Source organism: Tetrao urogallus, assembly GCF_951394365.1.
Source record: "Tetrao urogallus genome assembly, chromosome: 1".
NCBI classification, from domain to species: domain Eukaryota; kingdom Metazoa; phylum Chordata; class Aves; order Galliformes; family Phasianidae; genus Tetrao; species Tetrao urogallus.
Genome location: NC_136813.1, coordinates 118,142,425 through 118,164,202, shown reverse-complemented (window position 1 = coordinate 118,164,202; position 21,778 = coordinate 118,142,425). Strand labels below are relative to the sequence as shown.

General features: G+C 43.2%; 1 protein-coding gene across 1 annotated transcript in view; it reads right to left on the bottom strand.

Annotated features, from left to right (window-relative positions):
* Positions 1-249: 249 nt before the first annotated feature.
* The window catches only part of LOC306945749 (ovostatin-like), a gene marked incomplete at both ends in the record, with an annotated part of 35,256 nt that continues 13,727 nt past the window's right edge, over positions 250-21,778 (bottom strand). The window contains 19 exon segments of the mRNA XM_079534549.1: positions 250-311; positions 4,614-4,719; positions 5,538-5,606; positions 10,746-10,836; positions 11,195-11,319; positions 11,731-11,946; positions 12,552-12,769; positions 12,887-13,052; positions 14,527-14,601; positions 15,147-15,303; positions 15,747-15,828; positions 16,350-16,526; positions 17,140-17,223; positions 17,602-17,653; positions 18,111-18,229; positions 18,569-18,692; positions 19,999-20,227; positions 20,710-20,806; positions 21,425-21,557. Of these exon segments, the coding sequence (XP_079390675.1) occupies positions 250-311; positions 4,614-4,719; positions 5,538-5,606; positions 10,746-10,836; positions 11,195-11,319; positions 11,731-11,946; positions 12,552-12,769; positions 12,887-13,052; positions 14,527-14,601; positions 15,147-15,303; positions 15,747-15,828; positions 16,350-16,526; positions 17,140-17,223; positions 17,602-17,653; positions 18,111-18,229; positions 18,569-18,692; positions 19,999-20,227; positions 20,710-20,806; positions 21,425-21,557 (2,382 nt within the window).

The window sequence follows — 21,778 nt, the reverse complement described above, 5'->3', positions numbered from 1 at the left end:
TGCCATAGGACAGGATCTGTCCACTGTCTCTGACTGCTTCTTGGAAAGCCTGGTGAAGGCTCCTTTCCTGCAAGAATAGCCCTCACTCTACTCATCCTTCCAATTCCTCCATTCATGCTACTTCATATTTCACCTTCTTACCTTTCTTTTTACTAACTGTTCGCTCCACTTTCCTTCCCCAGTGCTTCCCCTTCGTTGCTGCTTGTTTTTGTTTTTCCTGAGTTTCACTTACCTTACTTTCACTTATCATTAGCCCATTTCTGCAACAACGTCTCTGCAAAGTGACGTGTATTGAGCAACAGCATATTCTTCTGGAAAAAGCAAAGACTTCGTGTGAGTCAGCTTCACAGCAGAAATTCGCACCAAGGTAGCCTTTACAGAAAGGTACACATCGCGAAAAAAGCCGTTGCGAAGAGACGTCCCTGACGTTCGGCAGCACTGACGCGGTGCGGCGGAGCCGGGGGTGAGAGCGGCCGAACCTCCTGCGTGTACAAAACCTGCCGCTAGGGGGCGGGAGAGAGCTGCTCGAGCAGGGATGGAGAGAAGCCGGCGTGCGAGAGACAGAAGTTCATTAGGCGGTTATCGCCCGCAAAGGGCAGGGTCGTCACACTGCAAGTGCAGGATTCAGAATCACAGAATCACAGAATCACAGAATCACAGAATCACAGAATCACCCGGGTTGGAAGGGACCTCAAGGATCATGTAGTTCCAACCCCCCTGCCTAGCAGGGCCACCAAACATACACATTTAGATCAGGTTGCCCAGGACCCCGTCCAACCTGGCCTTGAACACGTCCAAGGACGGGGCATCCACAACCTCCCTGGGCAGCCCGTTCCAGGGCCCAACCACTCTCCTTGTAAAGAACTTCCCCCTAACATCCAACCTAAATCTTCCCTCCTTCAACTTGGATCCATTTCCCCTAGTCCTGCTATTGTCAGCCCTTTTGAAGAGTTTACTCCCCTCCTGGGTGTAGGTTCCATTCAGGTATTGATAGGCTGCAATGAGGTCACCCCGCAGCCTTCTCTTCTCCAGGCTGAACAAGCCCAACTCCCTCAGCCTGTCCTCATAGGGGAAGTGCTCCAGCCCCCTGATCATCTTAGTCGCTCTCCTCTGGACCCTTTCCAAAATCTCTATGTCTTTCTTGTACTGAGGACTCCACACCTGGACACAGTACTCCAGATGGGGCCTCACAAGAGCCGAGTAGGGAGGGACAATCACCTCCCTGTCCCTGCTGACCACCCTTCTCCTGATGGAGCCCAGGATCCCATTTGCCTTTCGAGCTGCCAGAGTGCACTGCTGGCTCATGTTAAGTCTCTCGTCCATCAGGACCCCTAGGTCCTTCTCTGCCGAGTTGCTCTCAAGGACCACTCCTCCCAGCCTGTACAGGTGCCTGGGGTTCTTCCGGCCCAAATGCAAAACCTTGCACTTTGCCGTGTTGAATCTCATTAGGTTCACCCGAGCCCAGCTTTCCAGCCTGTCGAGGTCCCTCTGAATGGCATCCCTTCCTTCCACCGTATCAACCGCACCACTCAGCTTGGTGTCGTCAGCAAACTTGCTGAGGGTGCACTCAATTCCCTCATCGATGTCATTAATAAAGATGTTAAAGAGCACCGGTCCCAAGACAGACCCTTGGGGGACACCACTTGTTACCGGCCTCCACCTGGACATAGAGCCATTGACCACCACCCTCTGTCTGTGGCCTTTCAACCAATTGCTTATCCATCGGGTCGTCCACCCAGATTGTCACCCTCCGCGGACACAGGCTGTCATGGTATCCACGCGAAGGAGAGCAAGGATGTCTGCCCCTGCCAGAAAGGATACTGAAACCCTGACTGAGTTCGGAAGCAACTGTGCAGCTGTCCAAACCTCTGTGTTTGGATGGATGTTGTCTGAATGAGCCTTTCCCTGGCAGAACAGCTGTGTGAGGTGTGAGCAGGTAGAAGATCTGCTCTGACTTGTGATGAGGCTACAGGATGAAATATACAGATTAAAAAGTGTCATGGGGGACAAACCACAATTCACCCACGCACTGACAGGTTATTTCAAGGGAAAGAGCACAAAACACAAGGCTGTCTGTATCACATCAGGTCAAGGAAAAAATTGCAAGGCTGGAGGCAAGAACACAAAGGAAAAAAGCAGGTGGAAGCAAGTTAGTGCTTGAAGTCAAGTACAAAAGTCCTCCTGGCCTTCTCCACCTTCCTCCCTCCCTCTCCTACCCCCCTCCCCTCCCCCCAGGTGCCTCTGTACAGCAGGTATGAGGCCCTGGATGTGGAAGGCCCATCTGTGGGTGATAACAATCCACTCAGTCTAGACAAACTAATGAAACCAAACCACAAAAAGCCTTCTCCCAACATCAAGGCTACACCATTGAAAAACAAGAGACGGATATTAGCTGCAGGTGATTCTTCTCTACAGTGAACTGAATGTCCAGTATGCTGAGCAGATCCCCTTCTTAGAAAAGTCTGCTGTCTTCCTGGGTGGGAAATGTCATCAGAAAACTATCTAGCATGGTACAGCCATCAGACCGCAGCCCCTTACTGCTTTTCCATACTGGAAGATATGAAGCAGCTACATGTGCATCAAGAGCTATCAAAAGGGACTTCGAGACCTTGGGATGACAGCAAAAGGAATTGAATGCACAGATCATCTTTTCTTCTCTGTCTCCTGTATTGAGTAAGGACATGTAAATACATCAAATGACCTCATCTTTAAACACCTGGCTCTGTCAGTGGTGCCATTGCCAGAACTTCGGCTTTTTGACAGTCAGATGGCTTATATGGCACCAGGTTTGTGGGCACCAGGTAGGGTTTGCCTTTCTCAAAGAGGGAGAAAGGTCCTTGGGGAAAGGCTTAGTGGGGGTCATTGGGAGGGGTTTAAACTAGGTCTGAAGGGGAATGGGGGGAATAGTAAGCCTTTCCATGATGCAATGTAGGAGAGCATAGCTAGATTAGAGGGACAGGGTGCTGGCAGGTGTGGGAATCAAATGTTTTTTCTGCATTAGAATTGGATAATATTTTTTTATTTCACAATCTCTGCTCATAGTTCTTTTTGGGTGTCTTTCTACTTTACTTAGGGAGGGCTCTGATAGTTTGCATCACTTATCCTCTAGATGAACCTTCCCCAGGAATGCACTCTTTGTATATAGGTGTATATATGTATATTTTGTCATACACACTGCAAGAATATCCTGCACGAGATTGATTAAACCAGAGAACAAGTCATGGCATGCCCGAGGAAGTGCCTGAAGAGACATCGGAAGGCCTGGCATCATTCTCCCTCCCCTCCTCTACTCCCCCTGCGGTGCCCTTTGTTTAACGAAGACTTTAAAGAAAATCACCCTATCAGCATGACAAGAAGAGCACTGAGACATCTTGAAAACAACAGGAGGACAGGACTGACACCAGATAACAAATAAATTAGAAGTAATTAACAAATGTAAACCTTCTGATACGATTGTGAACCTGGAGTACCCAGCCAATGCGGAAACACGGGAGGGGGAGGCAAGGGGGAGAAAACAGGGTATAAAGGCTGTCATGTCGTGTCCATAGGCACGCTCCTGCTTGCGGGACGCCCGCTATTGCAATCGCGAATAAATTCTGCTTTTTGTCAGGACGGTATCTCTGATAAAATTACTTGGACATTTCCAACACAGGGGCCTTGAAGAACCCTCTGCCTTGAGAGGTGGTGGAAACGCTGCAGCACATACAAAATCCTTTGATGACAAGGCAGTAGCTGTTGCGGCAATAGGAAACGGCAATGGGAAAAATGAAGGGAAGTATTTAAAAGGGATTAAGGAGTTATGCTTTAAGGAAGTGACAAGACCAGCTGCCCAGCAGAAGTGCCTCTACACCAATACATGCAGCTTGGGAAATAAACAGGAGCTGGAAGCTACTGTACTACTAGAACATCATGATATAGTTGTCATCACTGTTCAGTCTGGAAAAGGCTCTGAGGTGACCTGATAGTGATCTTTCAGTGTCTCAAGGAGAGCTACAGGAAAGAAGGGGACAGACTGTGGTTATAGAACAAGGGAAATGGCTTCAAGCTTAAAGATGGTAGATATAGGTTGGATATAAGGAAAAAGTCCTTCAGAATGAGTGTGGTGAGACACTGGAACACGTTGTCTAGAGATGTGGTTGATGCCCTGTTCCTGGAAACCTTATAGGTGAGGCTGGATCAAGCCCTGGACAACCTCATTAGTTGTGCATATCCCTGTTCATTGCAGGAGAGCTGGACTAGATGACCTTTAACAGTCCCTTCCAACTCTAAGGATCCTATGATTCTATTACCCTGGAGATCACTTCTTGTTTATTTCCTTGGAGGTGGATACACATTTCCTTACACATATTTAAGCTGAAGATTCTTGAAATCTCCTTAGTACTGACAAACACATTTTCATAGCTTTCCAGTCATGCCCACTTTCATCTTATACATATAACCAAGCTAGCTGAAATGAGATGGGTCTCTTCCCTGGCACCAGTTCCAATTCCTAACATAGTTCAGAGGAATGTTAGTTCCATGAGAATTGGCTCTTTGTCTCTCTGAAGTCATGTACAATTTCTGCTCTCCCTGTCCCTTCCCCACACTTTGTTCTGGTTGAAACAAAGACCTACCTGTAACATAGTAATCATAGATCTGCACAGGAGCTGGCTTGGGATGAGTCACTACAAACTCCTGTTCAACTGAGAAAATGACTTCCTTTCTCCTCTTTTGCAAGATCTGGTAATGGAAGGATGAGGATCACATAAGACGTTTTGTTCATCTAACACAATCTGGAGTTGATCAATTATATATCCAATATATATATATAATATATAATCAATATAATATACAAGATCATATATATCTAATCCCAGCTGGTACGCACTGATACAGATGTGGGAAATCCATTATCTGCCTGCCAAGTCAAAATCAAAAATATTTCTGAAGAGTCCAAAGAGAGACTGAAGAGAAGAGCTGTAGGTTTCCAATCATGCTTGTCTTTGTAAGATAAACAAATCCTATTGGCTTGAGGCAAGAGAGAGAAAAGAAATCTCAAAAGACTGGTATTAATTCTCCAAGCAATTGTATTTCTGTATGTACATTCTGGTCCAGAATTAGATTAAAAGCTAGAGTTGGGAATGAATTGAAGTAAGAGAAGGAATTATTTTTTTTTTCTAGATCTCTTAGTAGTGTTCCATGTCCTGTTAGAAGAACTGGGATGTAACAGAACATTGCCTAGGGAACATACACGTAAAAGAACCTCCTTTTTGGTGTTTATTCACCATTTACAGAAAGGAGAAAGATTTTTGATTAGTTTATTAATGCTTTTTAAATTAATTTTATATAGTTGCTAATAGGTATCAGTTTGAAGCTTTGTGGGATGTGTGGGATGTTACACAGTTTGGGGAATAAGCAGCTTAGTGAGTAGAGGGCAAAGCTGATGGGGAGGGGAATATATCTGGGCACTTCAGAGAATGTAACCTCTCTGTAGGTGCATCTATAACATGCTGATTTTATTATTTGTTTAAATCAAATATCCAGTGTTTGGTACTTACATTTTCCAGGTAAAGGAGAACATGATTTTTCTTGTATTCTACTTGCATCACTGTATGGGTATCGATGAGCTTTAAAACAAGGACATGGAGATAAATCCATGGAGTCATAGAATTATAGAATGGAAGTGAACTTTAAGATCATCTAGTTCCACTCCCCTTGCTATAGTCAGAGACACCTCCTTCTAGACCACGTTGCTCAAAGCCCCATCCAGCCTGGCTTTGAACTCCTCCAGGGAGTGGGAACCCACAGCCTCTCGGGGAGACCAGTTCCAATGTTTCACCACTTGCACAGTAAAGAGTTTCTTCCTAATAGCTAGTCTAAATCTACTCTCTTCCAGTTTAAATCCATTTCCCCTTGTCTTGTTGCTACATTCCCTTATAAAAAGTCCTGCAACTTTCCTGTATGCCCCCTTCAGGTACTGGGAGGCTGCTATAATGTCCCCCTGAAGACTTCTTTTCTCCAGACTGAAGAGGCCAAACTATCTCAGCCTGTCATTGCAGGGGAGTTGCTCAAGCCCTCTGACCATCTTCATGGCCCTCCTCTGAACCCACTCTAACAACCTGATGTCCTTCTTGTGTTGTGGATGCCAGAACTGGTTGCAGTACTACAGGTGGGGTCTCAGGAGAGCAGAGGGACAGAATCTCCTCCCTTGACTTGCTGGTCACACTTCTCTTGCTGCAACCCAGGATACAGTTGGCCTTCTGGGCTGCAAGCACACATTGCCAGCTCATGTTGAGTCTTTCATCAACTGACACTCCCAAATTCTTCTCCTCAGGGCTGCTCTCAAGCCACTCTCTGCCCAGCTTGTATTTGAGCTTGGGATTGACCCAACCCAAATGTAGGACCTTGCACTTGGATTTGTTGAACTTCACGAGATTGGCATGGACTACCTCTCAAGCCTATACAGGTCTCTCTGAATGGCATCCTTTCCCTTTAGTACGTCAGCAGCACCTCTCAGGTTGGTGTCATCTGCAAACTTGCTGATATAAACCATAAGCTAAAATTAAATGTTACCTCAGAACCTGCTACCTTGTGATTTCGGGTTCTGTTTCTAGCCAAATATCAAGGGCTGGTACCTGTTTTTTTTAGAGTCTCAATTTTGCTGAATAGGTAGAGGATGCTGAGCAAAAACTGTCACTTGACTTAGTGGGGGTTTATATGCTGGGAAACACAGTGGTTTACTAGAGGGATATGCCTGCCTCCACTGTCATATAGGTTTCAAAATTAGTCTGCTATATTTCTGACCCTTCTCAAACAGTGCTGGTTCTGAGTTCTCAGCTGGTAAGGCTTCAGCTGAAACCCTTCCTAATTTTTGTTACGGGAAAGTCAGTGTTATGTACTCTCAGCTCCCTTCACCCAGTGCTGGGGATGATGCAGCCATACAAACACCTCACAGGGTTTTGTAGAATCATAGAAATAATTTATGGTGAAAAAGATCTTTAAGATCACCCAGTCCAACCATCATGTAACACTACAAGTCTATCACTGAACTATGCATGTCACTAAGTGCTACATAGAATCATAGAATCATGGTTGGAAGGGACTTCCAGGATCATCAAGCTCCAAACCCCCTGACACAGGCAGGGCCACCAACCTACAGATCTAATACTACACCAGGCAGCCCCATCCAATCCGGCTTTGAACACCTCCAGGTATGGCAACTCCAACACCTCCTTAGGTGGCCTGTTCCAATGCCTAACCACCCTCTCCATGAAGAAATTCTTCCTGTTGCCTCATGTCCTAATCACTTGTCACCTGGTAAGAGACCAGCAGCCTCCTTGCCACATCCTCCTTGTCACAGCCTCTTTTCAGGTTGTTGCAGAGAGCAAGATCTCACCCCAGCCTCCTTTTCTCCCACCTAAACAGACTCAGCTCTCTCAGCCAATCCTCATAACTCTTGCTTTCTAGTCCCTTCACTAGATTCATTGCTCGTCCTTGCACAAGCTTGAGCAACTCAAAATGGTGGATGGGATGAATACCATGATTAGAACACTCCACCTGAAGGCTACAGGCTCTTCAGAAGGGATAGACAGGGTAGGAAGGGAGGGGAAGTTGCTCTCTATGTTTGGAAGTGGATAGATTGTAAAGAGCTGTGTCTGAGCAACGGCCATGACTTAGGTTGAGAGCTTATAGGTGAAAATCAGGGATCAGCCCAATAAGGGGCATCTAGTGTTTGGAATCTGCTACAGGCCACCTGATCAGTGGGTGCCTCTTGATGAGGTCTTCTTGCTTCAACTGCAGGAGGTTGTTGTGCTGATGGGCTCTTGTCCTGATGGGGGATTTCAACCACCCGGATATCTGCTGGGATAGTGGCATGGTGGTGGCAGACAATCAAGGAGATTCCTGGAGTCTGTTGGGAATAAATTCCTGGTCCAGGTATTAGATGGACTAACCCGAAGTGAAGCCTTACTGGACCTGGTGCTCACCAGTGTGAGGGAGAGCATTAGAGAGGTTAAGATTGGAGGCAGCCTGGGTTGTAGTGACCATGCCCTGGTGGAGTTTGTGATCTGGAGGAAAACAGGCCTCGCAAAAAGTAGAGTCAGGACCCTGAACTTCAGGAGAGCAAAATTCCGACTGCTCAAGGAACTGCTGAGTGGGATCTTCTGGGAAACTGTCCTTAAGGGCATGGGTACAGAACAGAGCTGGCAGCTCTTTAAGGACACTTTTCTGAGACCAGAACAGCTCTGCATACCCCAGCAGAAGAAACCGAGCAATGGAGGCAGATGACTGGCATGGCTGAGCAAGGATCTGTAGCTTAAACTGAGGGAAAAGAGGGAAATGTACAGGAAGTGGAAGCAGGATTGATAGCCTGGGAAGAATACAAGGACATTGTCCGCATGTGTTGAAATAAGATCAGGAAAGCCAAGGCACAGATAGAGCTGAACTTGGCAAGGGATGTGAAGGGCTTTCCTAACACACACAGCTCAAGAGTGTGAACTCCCCAATTACCTGGTGTAGCCTGGGAAGAGTATATGGACATTATCTTGATGTGCAGAGATATAATCAGGAAAGGCAAGGCACAGATGGAGCTGAACTTGGCATGGGATGTGAAAGATAACAAGAAGGAATTCTACAGGTACATAGGCAGAAGGAGACAGATCAAAGAGGGTGTTCCCCCTCTGATAAATAAAGATGGAGAACTGACTTCCTCAGACATGGAAAAACCTGCAGAGCTCAGGTTTTTGCCTCAGTCTTCACAGGTGGTCAGGCTTCTCCCCATATCTGCCAGGACCCTGAAGCTCTAGGAGTGGGTGAAAGGAGTGGATTCCATTGCGCTGTAACAATGGAATAAGTCTGAGACCTCCTCATGAAACTGAATGCATGTAAGTCCATGGGGCCAGATGATATCCATCCTGGGGTTCTGAAAGAGATGGCTGATGTGGTTGCCGAGCCACTCTCCGTCATATTTGAAAAATCAAGGTTGCTAGGTGAAGCAATCTAGGTGATTGGAGAAAGGGAAACATTACTCCCATTTTAAGAAAGGGAGAAAGAAAAACCTGGGGAGCTACAGGTCAGTGAGCCTCGCCTCTGTGCGTGGGAAGATTATGGAGCTGATCTGCCTAGAAGTTATGTTAAGGCACATACGAGATAAAGAGGTGATTTGAGACAGCCAACATGGCTTCACCAAGGGCTTGACCAATCTGGTGACCTTCTATGATGGACTGCTAGAATCAGTGGACAGGGAACAGATGTCATCTACCTGGACTTCTGCAAAGCCTTTGACATGGCCCCTCACCACATCCTTCTTTCTAAATTGTAGAGGTGTAGATTTGAAGGATGGACTGTTGGGAGGATTAAGAATTGGTTGGCTGATTACAGACACAGGGTTGTGATTAATGGTGCTGTGCCAGGGTGGAGGCCAGTCACAGGCGATGTCCCTCAGGTGTTGGTCATGTGACCAGTGCTCTTCAACATCTTTATTAGTGACATTGACAATGGCATTGAGTGCACCCTCAGCAAGTTTAAAGACGACACCAAGCTGAGTGATATAACCGATACATTGGAAGGAAGGGAAGGCATCCAGAGGGACCTGGACAGGCTGGAGAAGTGGGCCCGTGTGAACCTAATGAGGTTCAACAAGGTCAAGTGCAAGTTGGGCTTGGGTAATCCCAGGTATTTATACAGACTGGGCGAAGAATCCCTTGAGAGCAGCCCTGCATAGAAGGACTTGGACCTAGTGGACAAGAAGCTGAACGCAGCAGTGTGCGCTTGCAGTTTGGAAGCCAACTGTGTTCTGGGCTGCATTAAAAGAGGGGTGACCAGCAGGGAGAGGGGGGTGATTGTCCTCCTGTACTTGGCTCTTGTAAGGCCCCATCTGCAGTACTGTGTCCAGGTCTGGAGCCCCCAGCACAAGAAAGACACAGAGCTCTTGGAACAAGTCCAGAGGAGGACCACTGAGATGATCAGAGAATGGGAGCACCTCTCCTATGAAGAAAAGTTGAGGGAACTGAGCTTGTTTAGCTTGGAGAAGAGAAGGCTCTGGGAAGACCTCCTGGTGGCCTTCCAATACTTGAAGGGAGCATACAAATAGGAGGGAGATGCATTCAAGGCCAGGCTGGATGTGGCTCTGGGCAGCCTGTCTAGTGGTTGGTGACCCTTCCTGTGGCAGGGAGGTTGAAAGTAGATGATCTTAGAGTCCTTTTCAACCCAAGCCATTCTATGATTCTATGATTCTGTCAATATTCATCTCACGGTGAGGAGGCTAAACTGAGCACAGTACTTAAGGTAAGTTCTCACCAGTGCTGAGTACAGAGGGACAATCACTTCCCTGGTCCTACTGGCCACACTATTTCTGATAAGGCCAGAAAGCTATTGACCTTCTTGTCTGCCTGGGACACTGCTGGCTCATGTTCAGCTGGCTGTTGACCAGTACCCCCAGGCCTTTTTCTGCTGGGCAGTTTTCCAGTCATCCTTCAGCAGGTCTATGCCATGCAACGGGTTGTTATGACAAATGTGGGAGCTGGCATTTAGCTGTTTTGAATGTCATGTGACATCACTGTAGCCTAAAAAGATCTCCCTGCAGAGCGTTACTGCTCTCAGACAGATCAACACTCCCACCTAACCTGATGTCATCTGCAAAATTTGCACCCACTTTCTGGGTGAATAGTTTTTGTACCATTCCTCTGTTTTCATCCAACTCCTATAGTCACAACCTGGTATCTCCTATCTACCTCGGTGACTCATTTAATCATGTTTCTTTTGTTTACCTTATCCAGGGAAGATTTCACAGGAACAAAGCCGGAGAGCATCTTCACATCAATAATGACCATGTTGGAGCTAGAGCGCTTCCCTGTGTAACTGAAACAACAGACATCCCAGTCAGCCTGGTTTGTGTCAGGGGAAGGAAATTCTCATGACTATTAGTCTCATAGAACACAGAAAGAATGGGGTGAATCATATGCACTTGCTGACTGGCTCGAATGGGAGACACTGTGGGAAGGACTCTGGCATGAGGGGGCAAAGTACATGCTAGCAATTTATGTATTAATAGTGTAAGTATCACAAGGTCTTTTGGGAAATATGTCATATTAGTTGATACCATCAACACTGTCCAGGATAGATCAGCTCATGGTTCATGACTTTAAACAAAACTGAAAACACACATTACTCTACTCGGCATGTCAGCTGTGCAGCTGGTTTGTTGATGGCACATTACCTGCTTATGAGTACAATATCAAATTTTCCTGGTTGGTCCTGGGGGCAGGAAGCATTTGATGTCTGTACTGAGAGAGAAAATCCAAATGCCCCCTCTGGAAGGTGTATGTTGTATCTCAGTGCTGTCTGGAAGAGGAAAAAAAATAACTTTTTTAAAAATGCCAAGGATTTTTCTTTGAATTCTAAAATAGAACATCAGACTGAGTGAAGTTTCCAGGGCATGTGAATGATTCTTGATTATGTTGAAGACTGACACATCAGTCCTGCATTTTGTCCATAAAGGTGCACCACACATTAGAAAATCGTTTTATCATTTTTAATCACACATTAGAAATCCCTTACTATTAGAAAAACTTTTTTTGCTATGTTGTGATTTAATAGGAGTCAGAATATGAAACAGAGAAAAGGTTGTTTAAAGAGTTTAGGAAAATCAAATAATTAGGAAAAAGAAAGAGAAATCAGATGGAAAGTCATCAGAAACACAGCTACATTGCATGCAGATTGTAGGATACAGTAAAGAGGAGAGCAGACACTTACTTGTGTAAGTACACATCCAGTGCCATTCACTATTAAGTTGTATTTCCCAGGGACTTCAGGGAGGGGAGTCTGTTGCAGTAGGAGCCTGTTCTCATTATTAACAGTGAATACTTTCTCGAAAGTGTTCTTGGAAGTGATCTTGATGGCATTTTGTGTAACAGAATTGTAGGTGGCCTCACCATAAGCAGCAAGGGCTTGAAGAGCAACAACCGTGTCCTGAAAAAAAAAAAAAAAAAAAAAAAAGACAGTTAGCTACACTATGATTATGAGGAGAAAATCAATATTATGATTCTAATACAAAACAAAGCCACTTTGACCTGGTTAAAAAAAACCCTGAACTTGTATATGATTCCAAGTTTCCCACATAGAAGGAGGCATTTCCTTCTGATGTGCATATTTTAGTGTGAAGGAAATATCTCCACTAATTATAAAGGTTTCAGAGTACAAAATATGAACACTAGAGCACATCTCAATAAGATATTTCAAGTGAAAATGCATGGATTTCCTAGGGACTGCAGAGAACCTCTTGGTCATATAGCAATTAAGACCTGGTAATAAGAGGGTTTTTTTAGGTTTACTGCTAACATGAATATCTGGATTTCTTACTAGTCCAATTACTCCTTTATGTATTTAACTTAGGTATAGTTAACAAGGGAAAATAAAATAATAATAATAATAAAGGTTCTAGGACTCACTAAGAAAAAGACTTGGTCTCTACATACATGAAAGCAAGATACAAGAGAGAAATAAAACTAGTCATAGCCTCACTGACAAGAGTGTCCCAGTTCCTAAGACCAACTGGGGAATGGGAGTTTATGCACCTGTGTGGAAGAGAAACCTCCGTAGGGATTCTGTTGCCTGATAATCCACTGCACAATTGCTGAGGCCTTTGTGAGATCCTCTTGATTGCGATTTGGTTTGTAGAGCAATGCCAACAGCACGTAGCTGGTGATCTCAACCTCAGTTGATGGAACATGATCTAAGAGGTGGGATTTTTCAGGTGGGGATCTCTGCTTCTGCTCCCAGTACTTTGAACCATCTGAATAAACAAAGAGGGTGAAAAGCAATGAGAACGGAATATTGTCAAGGTGCATGCCACCAGTAAAATGTATTCCGTCTTCCCACCTCCCCAAATCCTGATGTGGCTGAAACTCACCAACTTCCTTTGCTGATTTCTGTAGTTCTCTAAGGAATGATTCACATATTTCTGCCTTGCCAGCTAAGCAGAAGGCATAGGTCACAAGCGCCTGAGTATAAATGTCACTGACATTTTTCTCAGATGCAGTCTCCAGACAATATAAGGCATTTCGGATTACTGTGTACTTCAAAAACAAACAAGCAAATAAATAAAAACAACAACCAAAACAACATGTGTCTCAATTCTGAACAGTTGTCCTCACTAGATCTAAAGTGTCTTTAAACCTCTTGTTCATCCTGTTATCATCATGGCAATAAAGTTTGTATAATAACCTTGGGAGAGAGAATACATGACTCTTTAAGGAAGGATTTCAGACTGAAATTCCATACAATTAGAGCAGATTTTCAGTGTGTTCCTGAAGATGTAGGTGGATAAACAGAAGACTTCTCTGCTTCTTTCACATCTAATTCCTTCTGCTTACCTCTATGGTAACAATTCACACTGTACTTTCATAATTAAGAGTCTGTTGACTTGAACAATTCTAATATTTTCAGAATAGTCTCTATCCTCAGTGACTCTATTGAAATTTTAATTCAGTTCTGTGGAGTTGTACTACACAGGTTGTGTTGAAAATAATGCCTCCGATTTATTTTCATTGAAACTACAACAGCCACAATAACATTATTTGACGAAGCAAGTTCTCAGTTACGAAACACTAATTTTCAACATAGTCACCACTGTTAGCTATGACTTTTGCCAGTGATGAACAAGAGCCTGCATACCATACTCATAAAAATTTGTACCAGCTGAGATGACCCATTGCTGCTGTTACCACTGCTGAAAACACAACCCATTGCCTCACTGAGCTCACATCCACTCTTTGGTCTTCATAAATGTTCAGCAAGCATTGGTGGATGTCAATGGGTGCAATTTTTTCTGCATGGGGGAATTCAGTAGCACACCTCTGCTTCACACACACTTCCATGTCAGATCTCATTTCATCAGACTGCCCATCTGCTTCCATATGTTGCATAGCAATAAAATTTGATGGAATATTAGCAGGAATGTTCAAATTCTATCACTATACCACCAACATCCACCTCTGGCTTCATGAACCAGCATAATAAAATAGGAGGCATACTTCTGGAGCAGTTCTCATTGGTTTACATTAAGTGAAAGAAGTTTACTGTTGGACTCCACGTCTTCATTAATGTTCTTCTTAATCAGGAAGTTTCTCAAAAAGTACATGACAAACTAGAGGCAGAGAAACTGATATACTGAAGTCTAACATCTCAGCTGTGCTCTCCTTTGTACTAGAAGTCACTTTCAAAGAAGGATAAATCTGCTTTCCACTCTGGTGGATCTTCCTTTTCCAAGTATGGCTTTTAGTTCCATTTAGATTTTACAGATTTATCTGTAATGCTTTATTTTCTTGACTAAGTCATATTTGAGGCTAAGCCATAGTGTGCGTGCTACTCCCTAGGAAGATTTTTTAAGTGAAGGTGAACAGTGTCATTGAAAGCAGGGTAATGTTAACTGAGAACTTTCTCTCTCCATCTCTTTGTCTTTCTCTAGGACTATTTGTAGCAGGTACAGAATACAAACTAACAACTGGGAACTAATTCCAGATGAATAGCAGTAGTGAAAGGCGGCCTTACCGACATAGAATGCCCAGCCTCCAGTAAAGCAATGGTGATATAGGCAGAAAGCGACAGCTCATTATCTACTCCTCCCTGAAAAGGATATGGAGAGAGGAATTGCCAGTGAATAGCATGAATGAAAAGCTTTCAAATATGAGTTGCCATATCCCAGCTGAAGAATGTGGCTGTTTCTGCACGCAACCCAAAAATAAAGGAAAATACACACATAGCAGAGATAGCTCATAAGTTAAGAAAAGCCCATTACAATTTAAACATATATATATATTTAAAAAACAAACAAACAAACAAAAAAAAACAACCAAAAAAAAAACCAAACCAAAATCCTCATCGACAACAGCCAACGAATACCATCAGCAGCAATAAAAAATCCTCAGAAAACACAAATTCCCTTAAGGAATCCTCTCCTCTAATCCTGTCCTGTAATCCTCTCACAGGTGCAAGATATGTAAAAGAGAGCGAGGAAGCTGACTGGTCTGGAAATAGTTACTGTAAGATGTGGAGAAGTATTCCTAGGCAGAGAAGAGTATAGCATTTAGAGGAAAGTATAGGTTTTGGTAGTAACGAGAGAGGATCTTAATGATAAGAGCATAAATTTAACAAAAGTAATTCTTTATCACCTTCAAGGCATCGTTGACAAGTATCCCAGCACTTTGGAAGCAGCCATCTGTCTTCTGTTTTCTTGCCAGCCACATCAGGGTTTGAACCTGGACATTGTCATCAATAAATATGAAGCGACTAGCTTCTGCAAATGATTTGTACACAAAGGCAGTGAGCCTGCAAGGGAACCATGAAGCTGTGAGCTGATCTAGAAAAAGTCAGCCTTTTCACTCGTGCTAGACACAAGTCTGAATAATTACAGCCAACAAGTTGGTGACTTGCTTTCTTGTGTACTTCTCAAAGGAAGGGTACCAAAAAGAATTGTATCCAGCTAGAATCCATGGAGGAACACTAGCACACTCTGAGGCTGATCCTGGCTGCAAAGCACTGCAGTGCATTGGGTTCCATAGGAGAAATGAGGTGCAGGAATCAAGTTTTTAGTCTACCTACTATCAGTATGCACTCTGATAGGAGCCGGAAAGCCATTTCCCTTAGTACTTAGAGTTTCACTCCTAGCGAGCTCTGTACACCTGATTCAGCTAGCAAAGGTGTCTTTTACCTACACCATGTGATTTCAATGCAAATTCATTTCTAAGCCATTTCTGCTCCCAGTCACTCACCAGGTGTTCCCTTCTTTATCTCTAACGCCAAATGTGCTGTAGGACCCATCAGGATGTTTGTATGATAGCTGCTTCTGGTAGCCTGAAAGAATGTGAAAGAGAAAATGTTATCTAATTAAAAAACAAAACAAGCAAACAAACAAACAAAAAAACCTTCTAATTCTATTTTCCATCGGATTTACGTGGAATCACAATGGGAAAACATGAAAAGGTGAAATTTGTCTGCCATACAGTGGGGAAGCTTTGAAGAAGCTTAAGTGTAGACATCCTGTCTACACAATGTCCTGTCCTGTAGGAACATTGAGTCACAGAATAGGTAGCACATGTCAGCTCCGTGTTCCACCTAAACTGACAGGATTAAGGCAGATGCTGTGCTTGTGTGGAAGAGGAGGAAGGGACTTAAAGATGGAACCTCGAAGGAAACATGATGACCAAGTTTAGGTAGAGCAGGAGAAGGAAAGAAAAAAAAAGCAAGGCAGTGGATCTCTGAGCTGTGCTACAACATCAGTGCCATACTATTTGAATAGCCATGCTACTGCTTCTGCTCACTAGGCCCCAATAGTAATTCAGCACACATTGTAAAAAGATGCACAAAACTCTCACCGCTCACTAAGTATCCAACGGTCTTGGATTTTACATCTTCACTCAGCTGTCTTGTCTTGTCTAGATAATCCAGTACATAGATATTTGGTGCAAAAAGGACCATGTTCTGTTCCCCATTGCCAAATGGCATGAGAAGGAGCTGGTGCATGTTCTGCATGGCAGTGCCCATGATGTCACCTGGTGAAGAAAACATGCCAGGGGAATTAGCACAACTCATGGCCACAGAAACATACAGCAATTTTCACTCAGTAGGGTGAGCCATGGAATACCTGGCTGGGTTAGAAAACCTCTGTTAGAAAGCCTGAAGTTCTCTGTACTTTCTGAGTGATTTGTTCCGTTCTGCTTGTCAAGCCAACAAATAAATTCCTGCCCTGTCTTTTCTTGCTTAGATTAAATTGCCCATTCCAGAAATACTACCTATTTTAGTGCCACTTTAAGCAGACACTTGATGTCTATTAAAATAATAAAACCAAGGCCACTACAAGACCAAAAAGTTTCCACTAGCATCTCTAGTTTGTACACGGGTGAGTGAAAAAAATCTTACGGGCACGAGTCTGGTAGCACACTCAGAACTGTGCTACCTGTGGGCAAAACATTCAAATGCAGTAAGTTTAAACAGAAATGTGAATAAGGATGTCACTGATTTTTAGATGCAGCAGAGAACATTGCTGGGCAAGATAAGAATCAATCTATTTGCTCAAGATTTCCCACAGGAAGAAAGAAAAGTCACAACAAAGCTTTCATTTCATAGTTTAAAGTTTTCTTAATGTTTCATTAATTTTATGTTTACCAACAACGGAAAAGGAAGCTCTGGGTGATCCTTCTACCACATTCGTAGGTAGATCTATTACAACATCTTGAGTAAAGACATCATCTGTAGAGAAAAATATTAAGTATATTGTGGATATTTGTATAGAACATTTGTTACAGCAGGTAACAAACACTCCCTTTCCCTTTCCCTTTCCCTTTCCCTTTCCCTTTCCCTTTCCCTTTCCCTTCCCTCTCCCTCTCCTTTTCCCTCTCCCTCTCCCTCTCCCTCTCCTTTTCCCTCTCCCTCTCCCTCTCCCTCTCCCTCTCCCTTTCCCTTTCCCTTCCCTCTCCCTCTCCTTTTCCCTCTCCCTCTCCCGCTCCTTTTCCCTCTCCCTCTCCCTCTCCCTTTCCCTTTCCCTTTCCCTTTCCCTCTCCCTCTCCCTCTCCCTTTCCCTTTCCCTTTCCCTTTCCCTTTCCCTTCCCAAGTATATTGAGCGTTTACCTTTCATGCAGATCAAGGAGTTCTGGGTCTCTTCCCTTCTTATGCCTTCAGGCTGGAATGGTGATGGGAAGAAGAGTCATATGCAGCAGATGAGAACAAAGCATAGAGAAACAAAGCAGTGACAAGAGTATTCATCGTCAGCCTCATCCTCCTCCATCATAACATGGCTGTACAGAAGCAGCCATAGCTTACAGGTTCATACTTGTTATGGCTAGTACAAAAGGTGAGTTCCAATCAGATAAAGTCCCTTGTTTCCAGCTTCTCCTCTGTATGAAGAAGATGTGCACTTACCAACACCCAGTGATCCTCATGGAAGAGGACATCAGATGGGTGTGGACTTAAAATTAGATTGAACAGCCCAACCCTGTCCCAGTCAGATGAGTGTGGAGCCAAACAGGAAGTTTGTTAAGGAACCAGAATAACTTTTGCTTCCTTTTTGTACTTTTGTTGCAATTTCCTTTTCTCATGGTAGGAAGTACAGGGCAAACAAGAAGTGCTGTCAGCAGTACCTCAATCAACAATGTCCTGATCTGGGTGTCCCTGTAGTCAATACTGATGTTCCTAAGTGCTTCTTCTTCACAAGCTTCATCGTTATTGGTCTCAGCTGTAATGCTGAATAATACTTCGCCTTAAATAGTAGCAGAAAAGAGGGAAAATTGACCTCTGTCAAGAAGATTTATGGTTAAAGTGAGAAATTGCATCTGATAATGATTATCTATAGAATAGTAGAGTAAGTAGTGTAGCACAATGAATGATCAATCACTCTAGGTGAGACATATGGGAAGAGAATTGATCTCTAAAAATTGAAATGATAAATACCCTGCATTTCTGGAGGGGCTTTTTGGCCTGGACAGCTGGAATAGGGGTAGACAAAATTATCCAGGTTGGAAAAGAATTAGGTTTACAGATGAGGTATAAACTGATTAGTAACAGTCCTAGGAAACCAGATAGATTCCAAGCCTCTTACCAATTCCTTTGGGGGAAATATTCCAGACATAGGACTTTCTTTTTTTGGTACATACACATCCATCATCCTTTGGGGAGATGAGTTTTGCCTGATAATAAAGGGATTCTGACAGCAAAACATTAATCTGAGAACAGAGAGAGGAATATGGTGTGATAAAGATTTTATACCATAGAAAAATGGTGCTTTATTGTTTGAGAGTGGGTGGATCAACTGTACTTATGTCAAGTATTAACAGTGTAAAGCAGATTGAAAGCCTGGGATAATGGCATACAGGTGAATCATCTATCAGATGCAACTTTGGCAGTGTCCTCTTCTGCTCCTCTTGACATTCTCCACTGAGATATTAAATACCCTATACATATATCTGTTTCTGGATCAGGATGTGGAACTATGTCCAGTTGACCCGGTGCTGACTAACTTGCAAAGGAAGATATCATTTAATGTTTGGTTATGTTTTTGTTGCTGTTGAAGAACAAGGTGAAGAGATGAAAGCCTCAATAACTGATAAATTTTTTTAATAGGCTGTTTAAAGCCCTAGGCTTTTTTTTTTTTTTTTTTTTTTTTTTTCCCTAGTTAAACTATTAACAGTTTGAAAAAAAAATGACTAAGATGTGTCTTGATTTTTCATCCTTTTGTGACTGTCTCCTTTTGAGACCAGAGAGCTGATTTTCAGCAGATAAATTAAGCAAAAGAAGTCTAGAATTTGTGCTTGCCTATCATTTTAGGATTCAGCATAACAAACAAGAAATCAAAGAGAAGATCTCTGCTTTTCTTTCAAGTGTGTGTAAGCTCCTTCAGTGTAGAGATACAGTGCACCTGTGGTCTGGAGACATTTTACCTGGAAAGTACAGAGCACTGAGAACACAGACAACTACTGTCTGAGACCAGTATTCTCCAGCTGCACGTACACTCTTTTGGGTGAAGTACTGGGACTTTGATACTCCCTGCTTTAGAGAACCTTTGTCCCAGGGAACAAAGTTTTTTCTGTTCTTCACTTGTTACTCTTCCTATACGCTTCTATTTGGGAGGTATAAGCACTTCATTCCTTCACAACACCACATATCCTTAAAAAAGGACCCCAATAAAATGTGATGGCTTACACAACATTGAAAAGTGAATGATACTCCACAAAGCACTGTTCCCTTTCTTCTTAGGTCTCAGAAGACAGGTATTTGTACAAACATCCTAGACATAGTTCACGTAGATCTCCTCCGGTTTTGTAGTGGTGTAGGACAAATTCAGTCTATCATTAGATAGAAGGAGCAGTGCCTCAATCAAGCAGAGACAGATCCAGTCATTTGCATCCATCATTTTGATACTTTTTTTTGTTTGATTGTTTGTCTGTCTGTTTGCTTGTTTTTCCAGATTACAAAGCCTGCAGAATGCTTGGAGGCGGGATAGGGATTAAAAGCGTGGGCAGATGTACGTACCTTAATACAGTGATTGAGGTAGTTAAAGACATTGGCTCTAAGCAGGAAATCTTCTCCATGAATGATGGAGTATGGCAAGGTGAAGTCCACAAAGAAAGGCTGGAAGGCTGTCAGGGTAGCAGGTACAGATATACCAAATCCAGCCAATTCTTCCACACAGAAGGCACTGGCCTTCCATTCAGTGACAGTGTCAGGGATGGTGTATGAGACACTAGCTTTTCCAGTAGAGCTGGTGGGAATGTACAAAGAATGGGTTTGGACAGATGAATTTTCATATAACTTAGTTTTCTGTAGAAACTCTAAGTTTTCAGGATGAATGCTATCACTGTTCTGTTTGTAGAAATCCCACATCCAAGCCCTCACAGAACTTACCATCCAAGTCTTCTCAGAGAAGTCAGTGTGGAAGTTCTTCTGCCCATCATTTCCCTGGCTTTGGAAAGAAAACTCAGATTCCTTGCTTTGCAGACCAATGTTTTGAGAAACAGAGGTTTCTCTTCATGGGGAGTATGACTCATAGTATACATATTGTGGAAATAGGTGTTTTGGTTAATATTGTAGGGAGGGTGGATGGTCAGAAGAAGACTGAAAAACATGGTTCTTCCATGTCAAATAGTAAGAAGAGGTGGCAAGAAGTTACAATAATGCAGGAGAATATATGGACATTTAGTAACTTTTAAAGTACAGCAAAGAGAGAGAAGCAGCAGTACTCACTTTATTAGGACAATATCCCAAATCCAAGTTTCAGGGAAGAATTCCCTAACAGTGTCAAGGATGTGTCTCTTCACATGTTCTTCTCTAGCTACTTCAGCTGTTAAGAGACAGTGGGAATTTAATTAGTCCTCATTCATGTAGTAAAGACTCCCAGAAAGGACAAGCTTTGATTTGCATGAGCAAGTACAAACAATAATTAGTGTTCACCCACTTTCTACTGGAAACTAGCAGTATTTCCACCCAAGTATTTATTAGTGTCACTAATGTGTTCATGAATTTGGTATAACCTTACATTACTAAGAAAAGAAAGCATTTATTGAACTGCTCCTGGTCTCCAAACATGAGCATAAGACCTAGGATTCAGAACACTTGGCTCTCAAATCTGTGTGATGGCCACACTGATGCACTGTCTCTTCAGTAACCTCTGGAAAGAAAGGAATCACTGTCAACAGTGTCACTTTTGTTTGACACTCTCCCATTTGCCAACGCTTCCCAGTATTAAACTGGATATGAATCAGAAGTGTAGGCCTGAAAGGGTTTTTTGGGTACTTGTTATAGTAAGCCATCTCATTCTGAGCCATAGTATTCAAAAGAACAGTTCTGAATGCTGAACACTGACAAAGGAGATTTGTGAGGACTGTCCACGTCTGTTCAAAAAAAAAAATCCTATTTTTTTAAGAGAAAAATAAAATCGCTTACCTATCCCCTATACTACCTGATAATTTGATGTGGTGCGTAGAAGCTGTGAATCCTGCATTCAAGAAATATGATGGAGGTCTTCCTGTTCCACTAGTACACACAACTGGTTGACGAATCTTTGAGTTGGTAAAAAATTTCATGCCCATATCCTGTGAAAAATACATTTTGGTGTCAGCCATAACCATATTGCAGCTGAGGTTTATTTTATTCCTCCCTCTTCCCATTACTACCTTTCCACCACATAAAAGCCCAAAGACTTATATGCAGACTTTTGGGAGTTCTGGGCACAATGGAAAATCACAGAGTCAGAATCAGAATCAATTGAGAATGGATGTCAATTCAGAGAATTTTCCACGTATGAGTTCTGCTA